This window comes from Ranitomeya imitator, chromosome 2 (genome assembly GCF_032444005.1).
Source record: "Ranitomeya imitator isolate aRanImi1 chromosome 2, aRanImi1.pri, whole genome shotgun sequence".
Lineage (NCBI taxonomy): Eukaryota > Metazoa > Chordata > Amphibia > Anura > Dendrobatidae > Ranitomeya > Ranitomeya imitator.
This window is the reverse complement of record NC_091283.1, coordinates 521,787,513-521,811,348: the sequence shown is the minus strand read 5'-3', so window position 1 is coordinate 521,811,348 and position 23,836 is coordinate 521,787,513. Positions and strand designations below refer to the sequence as shown.

Here is a 23,836-nt window from a genome sequence, read left to right as displayed (position 1 = left end):
CCCCTCATTACAGTTGTCCTCTGCTGAACAAAGCAATGCCGCCAGTTTAGTCCTGTTAGCAATTTTGAACTGCATTTAGTCTACTTTCTTATTTGGGCCTATATCTGTGTTTCCTCCTCATCCTGCCCATTGGCCAGCCACTGCTAGATGAGTCTGCTGGTACATTGACCCAGACCACTACATTCCCCTTGCACTCTACACAGCCAGAATCTGACCCTGCTGAAAGTCAGGTTCCCGTTCCCGCATACTATACTACCTTACACGGGGACAAAGAGGAAGGTGCAGATGAAAGTGCAGGTTCCTTCATCAGGTGGGGGGGCATACTCGTTGGCACTGGCACAGGGCCCCTCATAGTACGCAAAAGGGTATCTGGCAGTGGGAGGCGCCGCCCACCGTCAAACACACCACCGTACTATGAGGGGCCCTGTGCCAGTGCCAATTAGTGGGCCCCCCCTGCTTGCTCAGGATCGCAGCACTTGCAAAGTTGAAATACTTACCTCTCCCTGCTTCACCGCCGTGACGTATTCCGCGTTTCCCGGGCCCACGAAAATCTTGAGCCAGCCCTACCCCCCTACAACTTTAGCCAAATGAGCCCCTGTTTTCAATGCCTAACTATTATTATAAAGTAAATTAAGATTGACAAGCTTCAGTAATACGAATTGATGTTTTTGGCATTAAAATGGGCACTGTAGGTGTTTTCCTGTCCTCCACTCACTGCCGACTTTGATTCCCCATTGACTTGCATTGGGTTTCGTGTTTCGGCCGACCCCCGACTTTTCGCAATAATCGGCCAATTTCACCCGACCCAACTTTTGAGAAAGTCGGGTTTTGCGAAACCCGAAACGATCCTAAAAAAGTAAACGTTGCTCAACTCTACTGCATATAGTTGTTTCTCTCTCCTTGGTGGGGTGGAGGAAGGGGTATGATAGATATGAGACTGGAAAATAGTTTCTCTCCATGTCATGTAGCCTGATTTAGTGTCGGTGACAGGCAGCTGTACAATCCACCATAGCTCCATAGAGAGAGGTACTTTCCAATGACTCAAAAGCTTTGTTTATTTCTCACAAATGGCTGCACATTATTTCACTTCTGCTAACACCAATATATCAAGATTTTACAAGGTTTCTTACTATTCTGTCTTAAGTGCCAGGTTTTGTTCTTCATTTGTAAAACTGACATTGTCCACCATTCTGTAAGAATCTAGAGAGGTCCAAAGTTTCATCAATGATGTTGGCTGATTTCTGCTTACGTTCTTGCAAGTTTTTAGTTTAGTGAGTTTTGCCTGAGAAGTTGCTCTTCCTCCAATATTTCAATATGAATTGTTGTATATCTCCCTTTGGTGCCCAGAATTTCATCACACACTACAATTTATTTTTATTTTTTATTAAACAACTTGGTAATATTTATAAGACATGTTTAATTTACATTTCTTTTGTTTCTGACAAACATTTATTATTAACAGTTAAACAGTCGTAAGTCAGAAAGTAAACAATAAGTAAAAAGGGAACCTGTCACTAGTGTTTCTTTGGGCAAACCAATATCCCACTGTTCTAGTGCTTGGTCCTTTCTAAACCTGGCCATTTTATAATCAAAAAGTTTACTATGCAAGAAGTTATACAATAGTGTGCCCTGTGCATATATAGCGCCTCGAGTCATCATGGCGGTATTGTGGTGATGAAGGAGGCAGTGTCCTTGCTGTCAGCGCGTCCATTCTGCCTTTTTTCGACACAGTGACTGCACCACACCAACACCGTCAAGATGATTCTTGATGAGCGGTTTACATAAAAAGTACAATGTGTTGCAATTTCTTTTAATACAGGTTTGATCAAGCATTATAACATTATAGCTCAATGAAAGTCCAATCACAGGTACCCTTTAAGACAAAAGAAAGCAAAAACAATACAAGCATAGAGGATTGAAACAAATCGATTAGTCCTACAAAATCTCCACAATATCCATTTGTGGTTAAGAAAAATAGGTTCATTTAATGTATAGATGTGTTTTTTACTCTAATGGGAGAATACCAGTTTTGGAGTGCCGCTAATGGCAGTCATACACATTAAATATGTCTCCTGAACAAGCTCATTATTTCCCAGGTCTCTCCTACATGTTCCCTTAAAGAGGAGAGAGCAATAAGCCATTGCCAGACAACTCCAGTTACCTATCTCCTGTCAGAACAAGGGATCGGGTATGTCAAAGATTAAAGGACCACTTAAGCAGTTTTTGATTACCCCCTCCATTATCCACCAGGAATTTGTGTGTAATTAAACACTTATCAATCGCTGTTTTCTGCCGTTTCCAGCGCTGCTCCATTCCTCTCCTGCAGCTCTCTTGTCGGCTCACACCGTGGACCATCAGTTCATGTCTTAGGCCATGTTCAGTATTTGGAAGCCAAAACCAGCAGTGGGTGATAAATACAGAAGTGCTGACGTGTTTCGATTATACTCTTCCTCTGATTGTTCCACTCCTGGTTTTGGCTTCCAAATACTGACCGTGTGAATGTGGCCTAAGTGTGAGCCTAGTAGATCCGTATTTTAAGTCTCACAGACTCAGGCCGGGGTCACACTTGCAAGTGTGATGCGAGAAACTCGCATGAGTCTCTCGCATCAGTACCTCGCACTGCTGCCGGCACTTGGGAACGGAGTATGCGGCTGCATGTATTTCTATGCAGCTGAACGCTCCGGTCCCAAGTGTCGGTGGCAGTGCCGGGTATTGATGTGAGTTTCTCACATCACACTCGTAAGTGTGACCCCGGCCTTACATTGCGAAAGTAGCTTTAAGCCTACAAAGAAGATGTTGGTCACATGATCAAGGAGAGGACTGGAGCTGAGCTGGGAACGGCAGAAGACAGCAAATAGTAAGTATTTTAATGCACTCATTATGCTCACATTACTGATTGCTAACAAACTACAGGAGTGGTCCTTTACCTTGCCTGATGATTCTTTCCCCTTATATTTGTAGTCAGGAGAGTTTTCGGTGGCCAAATACACATTAGATGGTGGGGGAGGGGTTGGCCAAGTTTGTTCTTGTGTATGGACCTTTTTAGTTTATAAAAGGAAGAATGATCCATTAGTGAGTGAAGCTGGTCTCCTGTGAATCAACTGCATCTATTGCCCCATTACATTTTTCTTTTCACTACGCCTAAAATAAGCTGCCTGCCCAACTGCGTCTGACATGGGCACATTATAAATAGTCATGTCCAAGTTAATGTATAAGTTTATGGTAAGTACTGGAACGCTGTGAATCCTTCTTCCCAGGCATTTACATTGCTCACATTCCGATTCCGGAATAGAAGGCAGGAACATGTAGGCGCTCCACAACCCTCCTCCACATTGTGCACAGATGATTGCTAACTGGATCATACTGTTTTATCTGAAAAGTTGTTTACATTTTCATTGCAGTGATCGATGGAAATATCTTTTTGCATTGTTTTTTTTTCTAAGGCACAAAAATGAAGAGGTGGCAATTTTAGAAGTAAATTAATGTTTGTAATAAATCAGTAGCACACAAAGCAAAAAAGTAATAAAAGAATCAAAAATAAGAAATAGCAAAACATTATTTCTTGTCTGGTATGGAAACCAGTTTTCCCTACAAAAAGTAATGCAAAACTTTCCAGCCCCATGGGCTTTATAATGGGCTTACCGCCAGAAATAGCTTGTAAGACTTTATAAATAGTGAGAAACTATTAACATGACCACTGAAATTATATACCATATATGAGCTGATAATCATCAGGCTTTAATCAGATGGAGGATTTTTTGAGGAGGTCAAAACCAAGGGTTTTTTATGCTAAAGCTACTGTACAAAAGATGCTTTTTGGGAGGGAGTTTTTGAGTTGTTTATATTTTCCTGAAGCGGTCTTTTTTTATCTTCGTGACCTCTGTAGACCATATTATATTAAGAGTAATTTTAAGGCTCTAATACAATTTATGAGGTTCTAAAAACTTTTTACTTCTGGTCATGAAGCAGTGTCTAGTTATGAAAGTTAAAGAATACAAAATAGGTACATCGGACTAAGCCATGATGGAAAACGCTTCCAGAACTCAATTGTGCAAGGAACACAGGACATTCAGTAGCAAGTAGAAGAACGTCATTTCCATCACCCGACATCCCAATAGAATGAGATGGGACAATGTACGACAGTTCCAACAACCTCCACTCCTTTCATTCAACCATATGTGCGACCCAGGAGGGTCAAAACTCTGTAGACCCAATTGGTCCCTTGCATCAATTCCAGAATGTGTACTGAACCTTCTTAATTTGTTATGATTATTTGAGGTGTGGGGGGAGAATAGTTCCCCGGTCTCATAGCACCTCCTCAAGACAAATGTTGGGTGCACTCCAGTTCTCTAGAATATTAAAGTCCATACTTTGGGCTGACCTAATGTGTTTGACCAGGGAGCTAAAAAGAACTTCTACCCTGAAGTCGGTACCTCTAATTTGTGAAGCAAGTTTTTGGCCCATGGTAGAGACAGTGAAGTGGTAGCCACACACCTCAGAAGTTGCCCACGAGAGCAAAAATAATCAATATTATGTGTGTATCATCACTAGTATACCAGGATGTAGATTTCTAATACAAGTTTGGCTTCAGATTTCTACCTTTACTATCCAAACGATCAAGACCGTCCACCAGAAAAAAAAAAAAGAAACACGACAATAAAATGCTGTAAGCAACCAAGATATTTAACTTGGTACTACTACTACTGATCTCAATGCGGCCATTTATAACAACTCTAACATTACATATTTAAAACCAATTTTCATTTGCAAAAATATATACCATCAAAAACTCAATAATAGTAGAAAAAAAAGGGGCAAATTACCAAGAATCTTTCCTATTACACATTTCACACTTGCCACCATTCTGAAGCCTCCTGATTCATTGTGGTATCATTTTGTTTCCACTTGACTGAAGGTGAGGGTCTAAAACAAGTCTGTGGAGCATGAAGAAGCAGTGTATTATATAGCAAATAAAACTTTCCTTACTACTGGAGTACTACAAGTGAAGACAAGAAGCCATGTGCCTACTAGACAATCTAGTCACTAAAGGGAGCGGTGGCATTACTTGGAGCTCATGATGCCGATGCGTAGTCTCCAACAGGGCCCCAAACTATCACAGGTCATAAATAGCAATAGTCTTTTCATATGGGTTAAAAGGACCTTTCGGACCCCCCTTGGCTCCAGGGTCCAGGTGTGATTGCAACCCCTGCACCTACTATAGTTACGCCCCTGAAAGGGACTTAATACTACATAACGTATGTGTAAAGCAGTTACTGCTGTTAGGTTTTACATACTATATGAGAAAGAAAGTCCAAAAACACAATTTTTGGTGAATTGTGCCATCATTTCAATTTTCACAAGATGGAGGATTTAGATACAGGTTAGAAAAATAAGTGCTACTTCAAAAAGTTACAAAGAAAAAAAAAAGTTTGGACCAACTATTTTGTTGTCATCACTCACATAATTTGACATTGATTTAACAAACCCTTTTTGCTGCCCCGTAAAGGGACGTTAACACCAGGCTTCCCATAGTAACCTGAATAGATGGATTTCACTTCAATCTTTCTAGACAGGTTCAGCATCCACATACCATTATCACAGTAAGAGACTTTACCAGCGACCAGTCCGGTCAGCTCCCCCAAATTTTCCCCATCGCTCCTCGATTGCTGCAATTTTACAAACTCCAAAAGGTCAATACCAGTTTGCACATCCTGCACCTCCGCTGCGGTGCCCAGGGTGATATGGGCACGGCTTCCCCTAGGTAAGTTATCCCTGGGCATCACTTCTTTCTCAGCATCCAGAGGCCATACCAGCAGTTGGTCTGCTGTGAGATCTACTTGTGCTCCAACTGTTCTGGGGGTGGCGAATAAAGCGGAGATGTGCAGAGTGTAGCCCCTGGAGTAAGCCTTCTTCACGGCCTGTAAAGACAATGTAGGACACATCAGACTTCGTTGTATCACTGGCACAATATCAGGATTAAACATTTTAAGTTCTTGAATGAACCAGAAAACAATTCCTGAATAGGAGAAAGGCTGAGCATCTCCAACCAGGACTGATGGGTAGCCAAGGTGTTAAAAAAAGTTGCCAACCCACAGGAACTGCAGTGATGACATCACATCCATAGGTCACATTGCGGCTGCAGCCAATCACTGGCCCAGCAGTCGTGTCATGAGGCCACGATGTCATGGGAGCAGAGGTGATGATTAAAAAGGTAATCAGCCAGCAGCTACACCATTTGCACATATGTCAATTTTATAGGTGAATAAGTCACTGCCTTTGGCAACTGGAACCCAATATGCGGGATTCCTTTACAGCAGCAAATGCCGTCGGCGGACTATTGGAGGCCTCCAAACACATTACATCTTTGGTCATTCCAACAAAATCGCCAGCTTTGGCAAATATTGATCTAATGTATAACACTAACAAAGTGAACCAGGCAGTATGTATCACGCACTGGCTGTATGATCTCAGCGAGGTATGTCTGACTCTGAAACGATGCGGCGGTTTAAAGAAAAATGTACTTTATAAGCTGTCAGGAGCCGAGCCGCACAGGAGACTAGTCGGACAGTCGGGTCCCTGCGCAAGTGTATAGGGAGGGACCTATCACTCCAGGGTAGCTGGTGGGAGGGAGCTGTTAGGGATCTGCCTGCCTGACTAGCCTCCCAAGAAGTTAGGTCTCCTGTGGCTTTTTAAGTATGTTTTTCTCTGATATGTCGCAAAGTTTCAGAGTCACACATACTTTACTGAGATCACACAGCCTGATACATGCTGCTCATGGATCGGGCAGCATGTATCAGCTGTCAAGTTCCCTTTAAAGAGTAACCTTCATTTCATAAATCAGCAGAACAGATAAAAAGAAGCAACTTTGTAATATATCTTATCAAAAAAATCTGCTTCTGGATTGATCATTCATTCAATTCATGGGTAGAATTTGTAAAATCTGTATTCAGTAAAGACAAATTTTCACAGAACAGATAAAATTTTAACAGCACCAACTATCTATATATATAATTGCCTAAGGGTTTTTCCGTCTGTCTGTCTGTCCTGGAAATCCTCTGATTGGTCGAGGCCGCCAGCGACGGGCACAGCGACGATGATGTCATAAAAGACGTAGACATCCCGTGTCTGATTGGTCGATGCTGCCAGGCCTCGACCAATCAGCAACGGGCACAGTATCGACGTAGATGTCATAATGGTTGCCATGGCGATGATGATGTCATAAAGGTTGCCTCGACCAATCAGCGACGGGCACAGTCTGCCGCGAATTCACCTCGACCAATCAGCGACGGGCACAGTATCGACGTTGATGTCATAATGGTTGCCATGGCGACGATGATGTCATAAAGGTTGCTTCGACCAATCAGCGACGGGCACAGTCTGCCGAGAATTCTGGAATCATCATTGTCCATATACTACGGGGCATGCATATTCTAGAATACCCGATGCGTTAGAATCGGGCCACAATCTAGTCATCATATATGAGGGGGAAATGCTAGAGGCAGACAGACAATCCACTGCATGTTCTCCTGAAAGGACAGTGAGAACTTTACTAGCACCAATTGTCATCTCTAATCTCAGTAATGGGAAAGTCTGTAGTCACTGAAGATGGATTACCGTATATCTGAAAATTAAGAATTTTGAGAACAAAAAGATCAGTCCAAGAGGAGAAAGAAGCAGATTTCCCTAATAAGAATTACTACAATAGATTCTTAGTTTCACAAGTACTACTGATTTATGGAAAAAAATTAAAGCAATACTGTAATTACGCTTTAGAACTTTCAACATACATCAGATACAGGTGCTTCTAATAAAATTAGAATATCATCAAAAAGTTAATTTATTTCAGTTCTTCAATACAAAAAGTGAAACTCATTATATAGAGTTATTACAAACAGAGTTATCAATTTCAAGTGGTTATTTCTGCTAATGTTGATGATTATGGCTTACAACCAATGAAAACCCAAAAGTCATTATCTCAGTAAATTATAATACCAGATTGAAAAATTATTATAAAATCCGAAATGTTGGCCTACTGACATGTATGTTCAGTAAATGCCCTGAATACTTTGTCGGGCTCCTTTTGCATCATTTAGTGCATCAAGGCAGCGTGGCGTGGAGGTGATCAGCCTGTGGCACTGCTGAGGTGTTATGGAAGCCCAGGTTGCTTTGATAGCAGCCTTCAGCTCATCTGCGTTGTTGAGTCTGGTGTCTCATCTTCCTCTTGACAATACCCCATAGATTCTCTATGGGGTTAAGGTCAGGCGAGTTTGCTGGCCAATCAAGCACAGTGATACTGATGTTTTTAAACCAGGCATTGGTACTTTTGGCAGTGTGGACAGGTGACAAGTCCTGCTGGAGAATGAAATTTCCACCTCCAAAAAGCTTGTCGACAGAGGAAAGCATGAAGTGCTCTAAAATTTCCTGGTAGACGGCTGCGCTGACTTTGGTTTTGATAAAACACAGTGGACCTACACCAGCAGATGACATGGTTCCCCAAACCATCACTGATTGTGGAAACTTCACACTAGACCTCATGTAGCTTGGATTGTGGCCTCTCCACTCTTCCTCCAGACTCTGGGACCTTGATTTCCAAATGAAATGCAAAATTTACTTTCCTTGGAGTGTGTCAATGACTGCCTTCTGGACATCTGTCAAGTCGGCAGTCTTCCCCATGATTGTGGAGCCTACAGAAACAGACTAAGGGACCTTTTTAAACGCTTAGGAAGCCTTTGCAGGTGTTTTTTGTTAATTATTCTAATTTACTGAGATAATGACTTTTGGGTTTTCATTTGCTGTAAGCCACAATCATCAACATTAACAGAAATAAACACTTGACATAAAGTCATTGCAGACAGAGTGATCTATCTAATATACGAGTTTCACTTTTTGTATTGAAGAACTGAAATAAATCTTTTTGATGATATTCTAATTTTGTGAGAAGCACCTGTAGTTGTCAAACAGTAATATTCCTGCATTCTGCTTGGCACAAACCAGTTTTTATTTAAAAAATGATTTAAAAAAATAGTTTTATAAGTTTGAACTAATGACTTTTCATGAAAATCAGCAGCATTTCACAGTTTACCTTGAAACTGAAAATTTTTGCATAGGAGTGCTGATATCTCTGATGCAACCAATAACCACTCACCTCTTGTTGGGCATATTCTTCTGACCCCAAAACCTTCCCATAATCACAGAATTTGGCAGTGCAGTGTAGAATGTTGGGAGATTTGGCAAAATGCTTCAGAAGATCCAATTTTTGCTTGTCTTCATAGCCAACTGGAAGAGAAAATAGTATCAAAAATAAGTATAAGTACAAAAACTAAATTAGATGTCTTCTACACTTCCTGGTGCTACCCCCTATTGCCTGCAAACTGTACGAGAAGCGGGCAGATGTAGAACCCGTTGAAGGTTATGTCTTTAGGATAAGATGGTTAAAATCTTACTGTTCTCCAGGAGGGTCTCCATAACTCCCATTCTGCAATGGAGAATACTGTTGGCAAGGCCGTCTCTCCTAAGAATGGGACCATCTTGTTCTTGAGTTCCTCACTGATTGGACTTTACAAAGTTCCATTCAAGTTTTATAGTTGTACAAAAATGGAATGTGCAAGATGGACTCATTACCATGTGCTATAGGTTGTTATACAGTCTTATGTTCTTATTGAAGCTACAATATACACTATACGGCGTGCACTGACATTAAACATCTCCTGTATCTCCTGCCCAACCAGAAAGATTACAGTTTTCATTACTGCTGTTGAGGGGCAGGAAGGAACTCAACAATTAACCAGAGCACATTTCTACAAAAGATTAGTGGTTGTCTTTTCTAGAAACACATTCTCTCCAACTAGCTAAAGGAAGACCTATTTCACAAACTTTTGGACTCATGAATTTCATTTTAGGGATCAGAAACAGACTTAGGCTACTATACACCAAGACTGATATTTTGTCCCCTTGATAAATGGTGCGCAGGAGTAAGATCACATTCATTGAGAGGCATGTGTAACTTTGGCGAATCTTTCATCTGCCATGTTCCTCTGTATGTTTCTGTCATAACTAACAATATTTTTTTTTTTAGGGGGGGCTTACATTTTGATGAATTTGTCAGTCATGTTTGACCATGCCCCCTACCAACTAAGGACTTTCCAAAAAAGATGGTGGAGCTGGCTTAATATCATCAAAAATTGTAAACGTCTACACGTTGCCGAAGAATTCGGTAAAACTGCTTGATGAATAAAGGTCTTAGTTTTCTAGATTGGAAACAAAATTAAGTACTCTTAGCAGATAGAATACAACTGAAAAAAAAAGTACAAATAGCACAAATGTTAACTTGTGGTGACAAGTCTAAACAACGAAGACCATATTTTTCTAGCTATCTACTTTTACAGGAAAGATTGGGCCACCAGGTCAAGCCTCTTCACAGATATTAAATGCAGTGTTGAAATATCTGGAATCATAGTCCAGATAATGAAGCAGTTACTACATTTCATCATGACTTGTTATTGCAACCAAACACACCAGGAGAAAAAACAACAACAGCCACCTCATTGCAACACTATAAAAGTAACACATACATGCTGGCAGACGCTTCTTGAAGGCCTTAAGGTTTCCCAGCTGCTCCAAGAAATCATGGCTGGTCTTTCTCAGGAAATCCTCATCCCTCTTTGCAAGGAACCAACCAAAGTACAGAGGCAGGAGCTCCTTCTCCAGCGTGGGCCTCAGGTTCTTCAACTCCTCCAATGATAGCTTCCAATGGTTTCGGTCTTTCAGCTGAGCACAGTCCAGTCTCCATGGTGTCTTAGGTTCCAGGACAACTACTGCGAAATGATAGGTGTTGGCCATATCAAAGAGCTTTTCAAGTCGTTCCCGGTCATGGTGGGTGTCATCTAGGATGACCACCCTAGCTTCACGTTTATCTAAGCAAGTTGACAGCTCATCATCCAGTTTAGAGTAATCTGCTGCGCCAGAGCTCCTCAACACCGGCTTGATTTCATATTGGTCAGCAGAGATCAGTCGAGAGGTGTCCTTGTATTTTTGTTCAATATCTCTTGCTAGGGTGGTCTTACCACTCCCAGGAAGACCCCTCAAAATAACTAATATTTTGGAATCTCTAATTGTAGCCACGGTGTGGTCATCCACTAGAAGTGGGGGCTTCTGGCTATCTGGATGATCTTTAGAGGCTTGTGAGGACATCCTGCGGTGGAGAACCTTGGCTCTTTCTGGTATAAACCTATTCAAAATGGATCCAACCTAATGAGAATAATATAAGATGTGTTATTAATCTACAGTACAGTACATATTTCTAATTTGACTAAACACATTTTTAGCTCTCGACTACTATATTAATATTATCTTGTATTCTTTTTGGGAGGCAGAGGAATGTTATCAGTTCTGTTTAGTAAAGTGGCCATTGTTCAGCCCAATAACCCAACCGGTAGCTTCCCCCTATAAACAAAACATGAGTGTAGTATGTAAGCCCAGCGGCACACAATGGTCAATACCATTCACTGCTACCCACTGACATCTCCACATAGACCAACAGGCTGCCCATTGTCGGGAGAGTTAACACTTTATCTTCTTGTTGAGAAGATGGGAAAGAACCCAAGTCTACAAGACTCATCCCAAAATTATGACTAAAAAATAACAATAACCTGGACTTTCCTCCAAATGATATCCTTCGTCATATCACATTATGCAGCAGATATACAATAAAATAAATACTCAACCCTAATATTCCCCAGGGTGGAAAGTAAGGGATTACTTTGATGTATATAGTCTATCTAACCCCAATATGTAAGATTAAAGGAAATAAGATTGTGAGGCCCACTGGCTCCAGGACAGATGGCACCATATAATACTTTATATCATTGCAATAAAACAATGGATTATACAGAATTTGCCTCCTGTACATAAGATTGGCCAGTCTGCAGCTAATACACAGTTGGTGCAGGAGGAAACACCATCTGGCAGTCTTCTAATACAACACAAATAGGGCATTTACCACCCCAGAACTCTAAATATAGTCATCCAGGCATATACAGACCCGGGGGCATGTGCCAGTCTTCTCCTAATACACAGACATCGGGGCATGTGCTAGCCTTCTCCTAATACACAGACACCGGGGCATGTGCCAGCCTTCTGCTAATACACAGACACCGGGCACGTGCGAGTCCTTTCCTAATACACAGACCCGGGGGCACGTGACAGTCTTCTCCTAATACACAGACACCAGGGCATGTCTTCTCCTAATACACAGACACCGGGCATGTGCCAGCCTTCTCCTAATACACAGACACCGGGGCAAGTGCCAGACTTCTCCTAATACACAGACACCGGGCACATGCGAGTCCTTTCCTAATACACAGACACCGGGCACGTGCGAGTCCTCTCCTAATGCACAGACACCGGGGCATGTGCCAGCGTTCTCCTAATACACAGACACCGGGGCATGTGCCAGTCTTCTCCTCATACACAGACACCAGGGCATGTGCCAGCCTTCTAATACACAGACACCGGGGCATGTGCCAGTCTTCTCCTCATACACAGACACCAGGACATGTGCAAGCCTTCTCCTAATACACAGACACCGGGGCATTAGGCAGTCTTCTCCTAATACACAGACACAGGGGCATGTGCCAGCCTTCTCCTAATAGACAGACACAGGGGCATTAGCCAATCTTCTGATACACAGACACTGGAGCATGTGCCAGTCTTCTAATACACAGACACCAGGGCATGTGCCAGTCTACTCCTAATACACAGACACAGGGCACATGCGAGTCCTCTCCTAATACACAGACACCAGGGTAAGTGCGAGTCCTCTCTTAATACAGGGCATGTGCCAGTCTACTCCTAATACACAGACACCGGGCACATGCAAGTCCTCTCCTAATACACAGACACCAGGGTAAGTGCCAGTCATCTCCTAATACACAGAAACCTGGGCATGTGCCAGTCATCTCCTAATATCCTAATACACAGGCACTGGGGTATGTGCCAGTCATCTCCTAATACACAGACACTGGGGCATGTGCCAGTCCTCTCCCAATACACAAACACTGGGGCATGTGCCAGTCTACTTCTAATACACAGACACCGGGGCATGTGCCAGTCCTCTCCTAATACAAAGACACCACCGGGGCATACGCCAGTCTACTCCTAATACACAAACACAGGGGCATGTGCCAGTCTACTCCTAATACACAGACACCGGGGCATGTGCCAGTCTACTCCTAATACACAGACACCGGGGCATGTGCCAGTCCTCTCCTAATACACAGACACCGGGGCATTAGGCAGTCTTCTCCTAATACACAGACACCGGGGCATTAGGCAGTCTTCTCCTAATACACAGACACAGGGGCATGTGCCAGCCTTCTCCTAATACACAGAGGCATGTGCCAGCCTTCTCCTAATACACAGACACAGGGGCATTAGCCAATCTTCTGATACACAGACACTGGAGCATGTACCAGTCTTCTAATACATAGACACCAGGGCATGTGCCAGTCTACTCCTAATACACAGACACCGGGCACATGCGAGTCCTCTCCTAATACACTGCAGCCTCTGCCACCTTCCCATCAGACAGGCACCAGCTGCCCAATTCATCCCTGCTGGTCGTCAGCCGCCACTGCCCGCCTCTTCCTCCCACACATGAAGCTTTCACTCTCTTATCGATATGACAAAAGCTGCTGCCAGCACTGCCCGAGCACCGGGCACCACACGGGGCAGTGAACAACCTACCTTCCAGCAGGTGCCCCCTGTCAGCTGCCACAGCGTGCTGTGAAGTCCAAATGACTGGAATGGCAAGCGCGAGCCAGTGAAGAGCTGCCGGGAGGTGGCCATATCTGTCCCGCTCCTCCCTCCTGTATGGGCACTCCTCTCCTGCCACCATCCACGCCCCCTGCACAGCCCATACACTCACACTGGGCATTGTACTGGGCACACAATGTGCTGCTTATCATCTTCATACACTGCATCACCACAGCAGAGGCAGCGTGTGATACCAAGAGCTGCCATAGCGTTACATAACACATGCAGGAGAGACCCATTAATATACAGTGTGCATGCATACAGACACCTAGAGAGAGAAAGGATAGAAGGCGAGACAGGTAGATAAGATTAGATGATACAGCTGTGTAAAAAATTATTAGATGACCTCACCGGCTATGCATTGCTATATTCCACATGGAGGACACCGAGAACGCATTGTCCGGCGTCCCTGAGAGCTTAGGCTACGTTCACATTAGCGTTGCGCGCCGCTGCGTCGGCGACGCAACGCACGACGCACGCAAAAACGCGTGCAAACGCACGCAAAAACGCTGCGTTTTGCGACGCGTGCGTCGTTTTTTGACGAAAATCGGACGCAAGAAAAATGCAACTTGTTGCATTTTCTTGCGTCCGACGCTAGCGTTAAAAACGACGCACATGTCGGAAAACGCAACGCGAAAAACGCATGCGTCCCCCATGTTAAACAAAGGGGCGCATGACGCGTGCGTCGCCGCAGCGTCGCCCGACGCTAACCCGACGCGCACTAGCACAACGCTAGTGTGAACGTTGCCTTACTGCGCGTCATAGATCTGTCACAAGCAGCCAGCCAATCATAGCATCTGTGTGGCATGATTCCTATCTGCGCATGCGCACTTCTATATCGCTATAAGGGTTAAAAGTTGACCAGAAATTTCTCATTTTTACAACAAAATTTGCAAAACCATTTTTTTAGGGACCACATCACATTTGAAGTGACTTTGAGGGGCCTGTATGAAAGAAAATACCCAAAAGTGACAGCAATCTAAAAACTGCACCCCTCAAGGTGCTCAAAACCACACTGAAGAAGTTTATTAACCCTTCAGGTGCTTCACAGGAATTTTTGGAATGTGGAGGAAAAAATGAACATTTAACTTTTCTTTCACAAAAAATTCCTTTAGACTTAATTTGTTTTTTTACTTTCGCAAGGGTAACAATAGAAAATTGACCATACAATTTGTCGTGCGATTTCTCCTAAGTATGCAGATACCCCATATGTGGGGAATTCTACTGTTTGGGCACACAGCAGGGCTCGAAAGGGAAGGAGCGTAATTTCACTTTTTGAATGTAAAATTTGCTGGCATAATTAGTGGACATTATGTCCCATTTGCAGAGCTCCTGATGTACCTAAACAGTGGAAACTCCCACAAGCGACCCCATTTTGGAAACTAGACCCCTATGGGTGCGTGTCCACGGTCCGGATTGCCGGCACTTTAGACGGAGCGGAAAACTCGCTCCGTCCAAAGCGCTGCCCCCTTCTGTGCGCGCTCTGTGCGCGCGGTGATTCCGGATGTGTTCACTGCACACATCCGGAATCTCCGCACCCCATACATAGGACCCTGTTATTTACCTTGCAGTGACGGAGCGGCGACACAAGGTAAACAGACATGCTGTGTTCTAAAAAGATACGCCGCATGTCCATAAACGCAGGGCCGCCGGATGCGTGTTCGCACGCATAGTGGAGATGGCATTTCATAAAATCCCCTCCACTATGGTGTATCATCTGGACTCTGCGAGTTTAACGCTGCGGTTGACCGTAGAGTTCAATCCAAAGCTAATGCAGATGTAATCTGGCCCGTGGACACATACCCTTAGGGAACTTATCTAGATGTGTATTGAGCACCTTGAACCCACAGGTGTTTCACAGAAGTTTATAATGTTAAGCTGTGAAAAAAAAAAAAAAAATCACATATTTCTTGCTAAATCTTTTTTAGCACCAAATTTTGCAATTTCATAAGGGTAACAGGAGAAATTGATCCATACAATTTGTTGTGCAATTTCTCCTGAGTACACCGATACCTCACATGTGGGGGAATACTACAGTTTGGGCCCACGGTTGGGCTTGAAAGGGAAGCAGCACATTTGACTTTTTGAATGCAAAATTTGATGGATAATTAGCGGACGCCATGTCGTGTTTGGAGAGCCCCTGATGTGCCTAAACAAGAGAAATCCCCCCCAAATGACACCATTTTGGAAACTATCCCCTTTTGGGACCTTATTTAGATGTGTATTGAGCACCTTGAACCCCCAGGTGCTTCACAGAAGTTTATAATGTTAAGCCGAGAAAAAAAAAAAATCTAATTTTTCACACAAAAAATTTTTAGCTACAAATTTTGCATTTTCACAAAGGTAAAAGGAAAAAATGGACCTCAAAGTTTGTTGTGCAATTTCTCTTGAGTTCTCTTGAGTACCCCACATGTGGTTGAAAACTACTTTTGAAGCACAGTGAAAAGCTCAGAAAGGAAGTAGCGCCATATTACAGTGCAGATTTGGCTGCACTTGTTTAAGGGTGCCATGTTACATTGGCAGAGCCCCTGAGGTGCCAGAGCAGCAGAACCCCTATAAGTGACGCCATTTTACCAATTAAACCTTTCAATGAATTCATCTAGGGGTGCAGTGAGTATATTGACACCACAGGTGTGTCATAGAATTTTATACCATTGGGCAGTGAAGAAAAAATAATTTACATTTTTACCACCAAGATTGTGTGTTAGCCCCAAGTTTTACATTTTCACACTGGGCAATGGGTAAAAATGGCACCAAAATTCATCCCACAATTTCTGTCGAATGTAGAAATACCCGATATGTGGATGTACAGTACTACTTCACCATATGGAGAGAGTTGGGAGCACTATTTGCCTCCTGGAATGCAGATTTTCTTAGACTAGTTTGCGGATTCCATATAAAGAGCCCCTAAGTGCTAGAAAAGCAGAATCCCCCTCAATCCCCCTTCCACATTTTGGAAATTATAACCCTTGGGGAATTTATCTACTTATGTAGTGACAATTTTGACTCCATGGGTGTTTTCCAGAAACAGGCAGCAGTGGATGTTGTAAAGTGAAAATTGCAAACTGCAATTGTAGTGACCAGTACGCTGTAGTGACCAGTACATTGCAGTCACCAGTACATTATGCCCAGCTCATGCCCCTCAGAGTATCAAATCAGAATCTGACTGGCAGGGAAGGAGACATGCCGGTGCCTGCTCTCAGCAGGCGCTCACAAACCACCTTACCTGCAGGACCCAAAAGGATCCCGCGGCTACCTTGGTGCCGAGGTCTCCATGAAGACCATCAGGACAATGCAATCGCATCGCATTGTCCTGATGGAAGCATGCAGGGAACCGATTCCTTGCGTGATGCTCCTCTATGCCACTGACAGCGGCATCAGAGGGGTTAAATGCCTGTGATCGGTGCTGACACCCTCACGCAATCGCCGCGGTGCTCAGCGTCAGGCCTCTCGATCTCTGCACTGTACATAAACTTCTCTTTGGGAGAAAGCACCTCTCGCAGAGCAGTATATGTATGGCACATGTTGGGAAGGGTTTAATGTCAATGTGAATAAATTGCGTAGTGACCTGGAGGATAAAGTGGAACAGAAACAAAGAGGACTATAGGAATGGACATGTGTATACTTAGAAAGAAAGTACAAAACCTATATGGAAGAGAAGAGGTTATATGACTGGCTAGTAAAAGGATATAAAGGATAAATTAGCTGTTGCTAATAACTTTGTTTATTACAGACTTGGAGAATCGAATAAAAGATCATGGGAAGGCAAAAGGAGAGGAGGCAGACGTCACCACCAGCAGCAGAAAAGCCAAGCAAGGGAAAAACAGATCCCAGCCACAGAGACAAGCAACATTGAAGAAACAGGAACAGAGTTAGTAGTAAACATTTCAAGAAAGGTACTGACTGATTCACAAATATCTATATTGCGCAAGGGTGTCTCTTTTAGTCCTTGTACCCATGTTGACTGGTTTCAACTACAAATTGATCTGGAAAAAAAATTCAGATCTATTAAGATCAAAGAATGGTTTCATAATGTTAAATCTGTTGAGAAGGTTAGAAAGCAGTGAATTTAATCTGTCACAGGTAGCACTGAGAACCAAGAGTAATTTTGTTCCCCCTACAAAAGCATCTACTGATGCATTTATAAAGGCTGTTAGGCAGGATATAGGAACCTTGAAATGTTACCAGTAATTCCAAAAGTCCTAACATCACTTAGATCGAATATATGGTATTGAATGAACTTCTCCATGACGACAACATTATAAATAAACCCGCTGATAAGGGTGGGGCTGTCAACGTCATGGACAAGGTCAAATACATTTCAGAAATTAACCGACAATTATGTGACAGGGATGTTTATCACAAACTGGAAGGGGATCCGAAATTTTGGATTATGAACTAAATAAAAATCTGCTTACAGGAAGCATTGAATATGCAAATCATAGACCAAAATCTTTATGGTTACTTATTAGTGGAGACCCCTAGGACACCAGTACTGCATACCATCCCAAAGATCCACAAGTCTTTGGAAAATCCACCAGGACCTTCAATAATTTCTGGGGTGGATTCGATATTCAGTAGAATGGGAACATTCCTTGCCAAAATCCTGAATCCAATTGCAATAAATATGATATCATGTATTCAAGATACCACCGATTTCATAAATAAACTACAAGGGGTACGTCTTTATGGGGAAGTAATATTAGCATTATTTGATGTTGTTTCCCTATACACATCAAAAGACCATGATAGGGGCCTTGAAGCAGTGGAGAAAAAACGAGGTCTGAAAACATATCAGTAGAGGGGAAGAAATTTATTACAAAAATTCTAAATATAATTTTGAGACAGAATTACTTATTTGGAGATGAGTATTATTTTCAACGCGTGGCACCGATATGGGGGCCAATATGGCATCGGTGTACACAAACCTGGTTACTGGTGCCTTGGAGGAAGACCTTGTCTATGTGTCCAACCACTTCCGACATGCATTGGTGTGGTGGAGGTACATAGACAATGTCTTCCTTCTATGAACAGGCACTCAGGAGGAAATAGAGGACTTCCAACAATATGTAAATGAAATAAATCAAACAATTAAATTCACTTTAGTTTTGTCACGATTAAATATGCAGTTTTTGGATGTCGCCGCAACGCACAACGCAAACAAAAACGCAGCAAAACGCATGCACAACGCTGCGTTTTGCGCCACATGCGTTCAACGCATGCGGCGCAAAACGCAGCGTTTTTTGGAAACGCAGTTGCGTTTTGACCAAAAAACGCAGCGTTTTTTGACGCATGCGTTTTTTGTGCAGTGAGCCATTCTTCATCCCCCCCCCCCCAAAAAAAGTGTCTACGCAATAGATAAGGACCACCAATGGCTAGAAGAGGGTTGGTGTTATGTAAAATTGTGTATATACCCTGGCAGAGATGAATTCCTCCCATTTTGCTGGTATTCATGATGGAGCGTCCCATGGACAGTATCTACATGGATATGGAGATGGAATTTGCCTTGGCTCATGCCTATGCTGTCGCCTGTTTTCATCAAAGGGAAAGGGAAAAACGGAGATGGAGTCGTCGCCGCTTTTGGATACACCCTATTGTGGAAGTCCGGGAGAGCCGTGGAGCATACCATTGCTTGTTTGGCGAACTGAATGACAACCTGGAGAAATATTTCGAATATACCAGGATGTCTCAGGACAGCTTCCGCTATCTTCTGCGTCGGGTGGAAGGATCCATTAGCAGGCAGGACACGCAGCTCCGGAGAGCTATTTCCGCAGAGGAACGGCTGCTGGTGACTCTACGGTACGTAGCTGTTTGAATGACTGTGATATGTTCTTCCCTTTTTTTTTTTGGGTTTGGTATGGTCAATGTACTTTTATAAATTACAATGTACTTTAATGTAAATTTCTTTATCTTCTTGGCAGTTTCCTGGCTACCGGAGAGACCTTGAGATCACTTCATTTTCAATTCCGGATTGGAGTCTCCACTCTTTCCGGAATTATTGCTGAGACATGCCGCGCATTGTGGGATAATCTCCGGGAGGAATTTTTACCCATCCCTACAAGCGAAATCTGGGAGGCCAACGCACAGAAATTTGAGCAAGTGTGTTCTTTTCCAAACTGTATTGGCGCAGTGGATGGAAAGCACATTCGGATTACCAAGCCTGCGAAAAGTGGATCCCTTTTCTACAATTACAAAAAATACTTTTCAACTGTGCTCATGGCAATTGCCGGTGCGGACTGCCGTTTTCTCGCAGTGGACATTGGTTCGTTTGGGCGTGCAAATGACTCACGCACATTTAAAGAGTCGGATATGGGCCAAAAATTATATGGCAACAATTTTAATTTCCCGCAGCCACAACCTCTTCCCCACACCGAAGGCCCTGCGATGCCATTTGTTGTGGTTGGGGATGAGGCATTCCAAATGTCTGCCAACCTATTGAAACCATACTCCAGTCGGGGCTTGAACCATACAAAAAGGGATTTCAATTACAGACTGTCCAGGGCCAGAAGGACTGTGGAGTGCGCCTTTGGCATCCTTGTCTCCAAATGGCGGATATTAGGATCCGCCATTAATCTTAAAATTGAAACAGTGGATGAGGTGGTGAAGGCTTGTGTGGTTCTCCACAATTACATTATGGCCACAGAGAGACTGAATGTGGAACTCGATGAACCCATAGCCAACCCATTGCCCGATTACCATGATCATCCTCTGAGGACAAGTGTGGAAATTGCGCAGATGAGGGATCGTTTTGCGGCCTATTTTGTGTCAGATGTTGGCCGTGTGTCATGGCAAGATCAAATGGTGTAGTAATAATGTTACTGTTGGACTGTATTCTGGTTTTAACTACACCAATAAATACCTCTACTGTGACTGTGCTAAAAATATAATATGATAAACTAATTCTCCAGTAAATGTGCAATAAATGTTATCCGTTTAGGTTGGTTTGGTTATGTCAAATTTGGCGTCTACCTATAGTTCACAAATGTAATGTGCCTTATATAAAAAATTGGAACCCTTTGTTTTTAAAATGTTGTTGTTTAATAAAACATTTTTCTAATTTTTCTACCCTGCTTCAAATAACATTTTTATACCATACCATATAACATATTTATTTGTTTGTCAGATCGCCGTGTATCGTTGTGTTTGACAGCAAAAGCAACGATACCAGCGATGTTTTACAATGGTAACCAGGGTAAATATCGGGTTACTAAGCGTAGGGCGGCGCTTAGTAACCTGATATTTACCCTGGTTACCAGTGTTAAATGTAAAAAAAAAAAAAAAATACCGTACATATACTCACCTTCGCGTCCCCCGTCCTTCCTGCACTGACTGAGCGCCGGCCGTAAAGTGAATGCACAGCACAGCGGTGATGTGACCGCTCTGCTGTTAGGGCCGTCACTCAGTCAGTGCAGGGAAGCGGACGCCGGGGGACGCGATTGGGAGTATATGTACTGTTTTTTTTTTTTTTATATTTAACACTGGTAACCAGGGTAAACATCGGAAGCGTGGCCCTGCGCTTAGCAACCTGATGTTTACCCTGGTTACCCGGGGACCTCGGCATCGTTGGTCGCTGGAGAGCTGTCACACAGACAGCTCTCCAGCGACCAAATAGCGATGCTGCAGTGATCTGCATCATTGTCTGTTTCGCTGCAGCATTGTTAAGTGTGAAGGTACCTTTACGGTATGTGTCCACGTTCAGGATTGCATCAGGATTTTGTCAGTATTTTTAATCAGTATTTGTAAGCCAAAACCAGGAGTGGAACAATTAGAGGAAAAGTAGAATATAAACATCTGCTCCACTTCTGTATTTATCACCCACTCCTGGTTTTGGGTTACAAATACTTATGTAAAATCCTGACCAAATCCTGATGCAATCCTGAGCGTGGACACATACCCTTAGGGTACCGTCACACAGTGCAATTTTGATCGCTACGACGGCACGATTCGTGACGTTCGAGCGATATAGTTACGATATCGCAGTGTCTGACACGCTCCTGCGATCAGGGACCCCGCTGAGAATCGTACGTCGTAGCAGATCGTTTGAAACTTTCTTTCGTCGTCTAGTGTCCCGCTGTGGCGGCATGATCGCATGGTGTAACATATATCGTATACGATGTGCGCATAGTAACCAACGGCTTCTACATTGCACATACGTCATGAAATTATCGCTCCAGCGTCGTAGATTGCGAAGTGTGACAGCAGTCTACGACGCTGGAGCGATATTGTTACGATGCTGGAGCGTCACGGATCGTACCGTTGTAGCGATGAAAATTGCACTGTGTGACGGTACCCTAAGTGTTTGAAAACACCTCATACACTTTAGTGTTTGTACCTCATACACTTTAGTGTTTGTAAACACCTCATACAGCAATGAGAGACACCCAAAAAAAGGCAAAATAACAATTGTAAAAATAGTGTCTGACATTGTATATATGAGGTGTTTGAAGCACAAAATATGTGTAGACAGTGCACGGCGTGACTTGCCGAGAAGTATACTGGAAAATAAGAACAAATATTGTTGTTTTAAAACAAACTTTTTTTTATTGGGGGGAAACACAAAAAAAAAAGGGGGAAATAAACTTAGGGGGTATCAACCTCTGCCACCATGGGGGAATGGTATGTCTCTTGTTTGGAATGGGGAGGGGAAGAGGAGGATGATGACGAAGAGGAGGATGATGACCTATAGTCCAGGAGGCTCGATGGCAGGTCCAAACCCTCCGCAGGGTATACTGGGGAAGAAACCGCCACCTCTGTAGAGGAGGGAGGAGGCAACACAAGCCTTTGCGAGGTTCTTGGTTGGCCCTGGCTGCTCCTGCTAGAGCCCCGACGCGCACTTTGTGTCTGTACTGGAGCAGCCAGAGCCTCAGTGTGTGCCTCAGTGTGTGTCCTCTTCCTTTTTTTTCTTTTTTTCTCTCCCGCGGCAGCTCCCCCAGAATGACGCCTACGGGAGGATGAGGGCCTGGCAGGAGCAGGAGTCGGCGGCACAATGCTATGGTGCCTGTGGTGGCGTCGCTCGGCACGTGGACCACGGTGGGGTGGCTGGAGTGGCTCTCCAGCAGGAGTCGGAGTCATGCTAGCCAGCGACGGCACTACAGGCATTGTCGCTGACTGCATGACCCGAGCCTGCTGCAGAGCCCTCACGTAGGCAGTGTTGCAGGCCTGCATCACCAAAATCTGGAGTTCCGGCGTAAGGTGTTCCACCATGCCCTTAGCAATGGTACTAAAAAAATGTTTGGCCGGACTCGAGAGCTCGGATTCCATAGTTTCAAGGCGCCGGTCAATATTGGACAGACGAGTGTCCATTTTATCGCTCAACGCCTTGAAACAGTTCTGGAAAACCGTGCTCAAATGCAAAAATTCGGGCATGGCTGGCCTGTCTGAGGCCCGCTGGCACTGTCGGGAATTCCCAAACGAAGGTGCGCCAGAGGCCTCGGGCAGGGAAACACCTGATGTACCGGCTGCCGGTTCTCCAGATGGCGGTGCAAGCCTGCTGTCGCTGTGGGAGGGCTGTGATGGGTCAGATGGCGATTCATGAAGGTCCGCTCCTGCAGGGCGAGCTCGCTCGAGGGTGCTGCTGTGTGTCCTGTGAAAAGATAAGGGAAAAATTAGTCTTCAATTAATAACCTATCCCATACGCCAACTCCTGTAATAAAATTAACATTACATTACACAACAATACAAATCCTCTGTCTCTCAGTCTGTGTGGCCTATAATAAATTGCTGATTGTTATCACCAGCTGACCGTTATGGCTGACGATCACAATCATGGACATACCAACGGCAGAAAATAAATGTTCATTCACGCTGCCAAAGCCTTTTGACCGCATACCACTGTCATGGGTAAAAAAAATTTTTGTCTAAAACTCTTTCTTGACGCTGCCTATGCCGCAAAAATAGTATAAAATTTAACGTCAAGATAAAAATTAAAAAAAAAAAAAAAAATACACAGTGACTTTGCTGATCTGATCGCAGGAACGGCCATGACGTTAGGATCATGTGATCGAGACGTCATCATTATTCCTGC

The 23,836-nt window shown here is 43.7% G+C and overlaps 1 protein-coding gene across 1 annotated transcript; it reads right to left on the bottom strand.

The window, feature by feature from the left end:
• Positions 1–1,367: 1,367 nt before the first annotated feature.
• CNP (2',3'-cyclic nucleotide 3' phosphodiesterase) lies at positions 1,368–13,866 on the bottom strand. Its single transcript, XM_069751787.1, has 4 exons — positions 13,744–13,866; positions 10,572–11,247; positions 9,146–9,276; positions 1,368–5,918 (listed from the first exon to the last, which is right to left on the bottom strand). Exons 1-4 carry the CDS (start codon positions 13,843–13,845, stop codon positions 5,457–5,459), a joined length of 1,371 nt encoding a protein of 456 aa, XP_069607888.1. The 5' UTR covers positions 13,846–13,866; the 3' UTR covers positions 1,368–5,456.
• Between the last annotated feature and the right edge of the window lie 9,970 nt (positions 13,867–23,836).

Excerpts from the sequence above, each read along its gene's own strand:
- CNP (XM_069751787.1), bottom strand. The coding sequence starts at position 13,845 with ATGGCCACCTCCCGGCAGCTCTTCACTGGCTCGCGCTTGCCATTCCAG. Across the intron at positions 11,248-13,743 it reads CAGGGGGCACCTGCTGGAAG|GTTGGATCCATTTTGAATAG; the intron begins GTAGGTTGTTCA and ends TATTCTCATTAG. Across the intron at positions 9,277-10,571 it reads CAAGAAGCGTCTGCCAGCAT|TTGGCTATGAAGACAAGCAA; the intron begins GTATGTGTTACT and ends TTTCTCTTCCAG.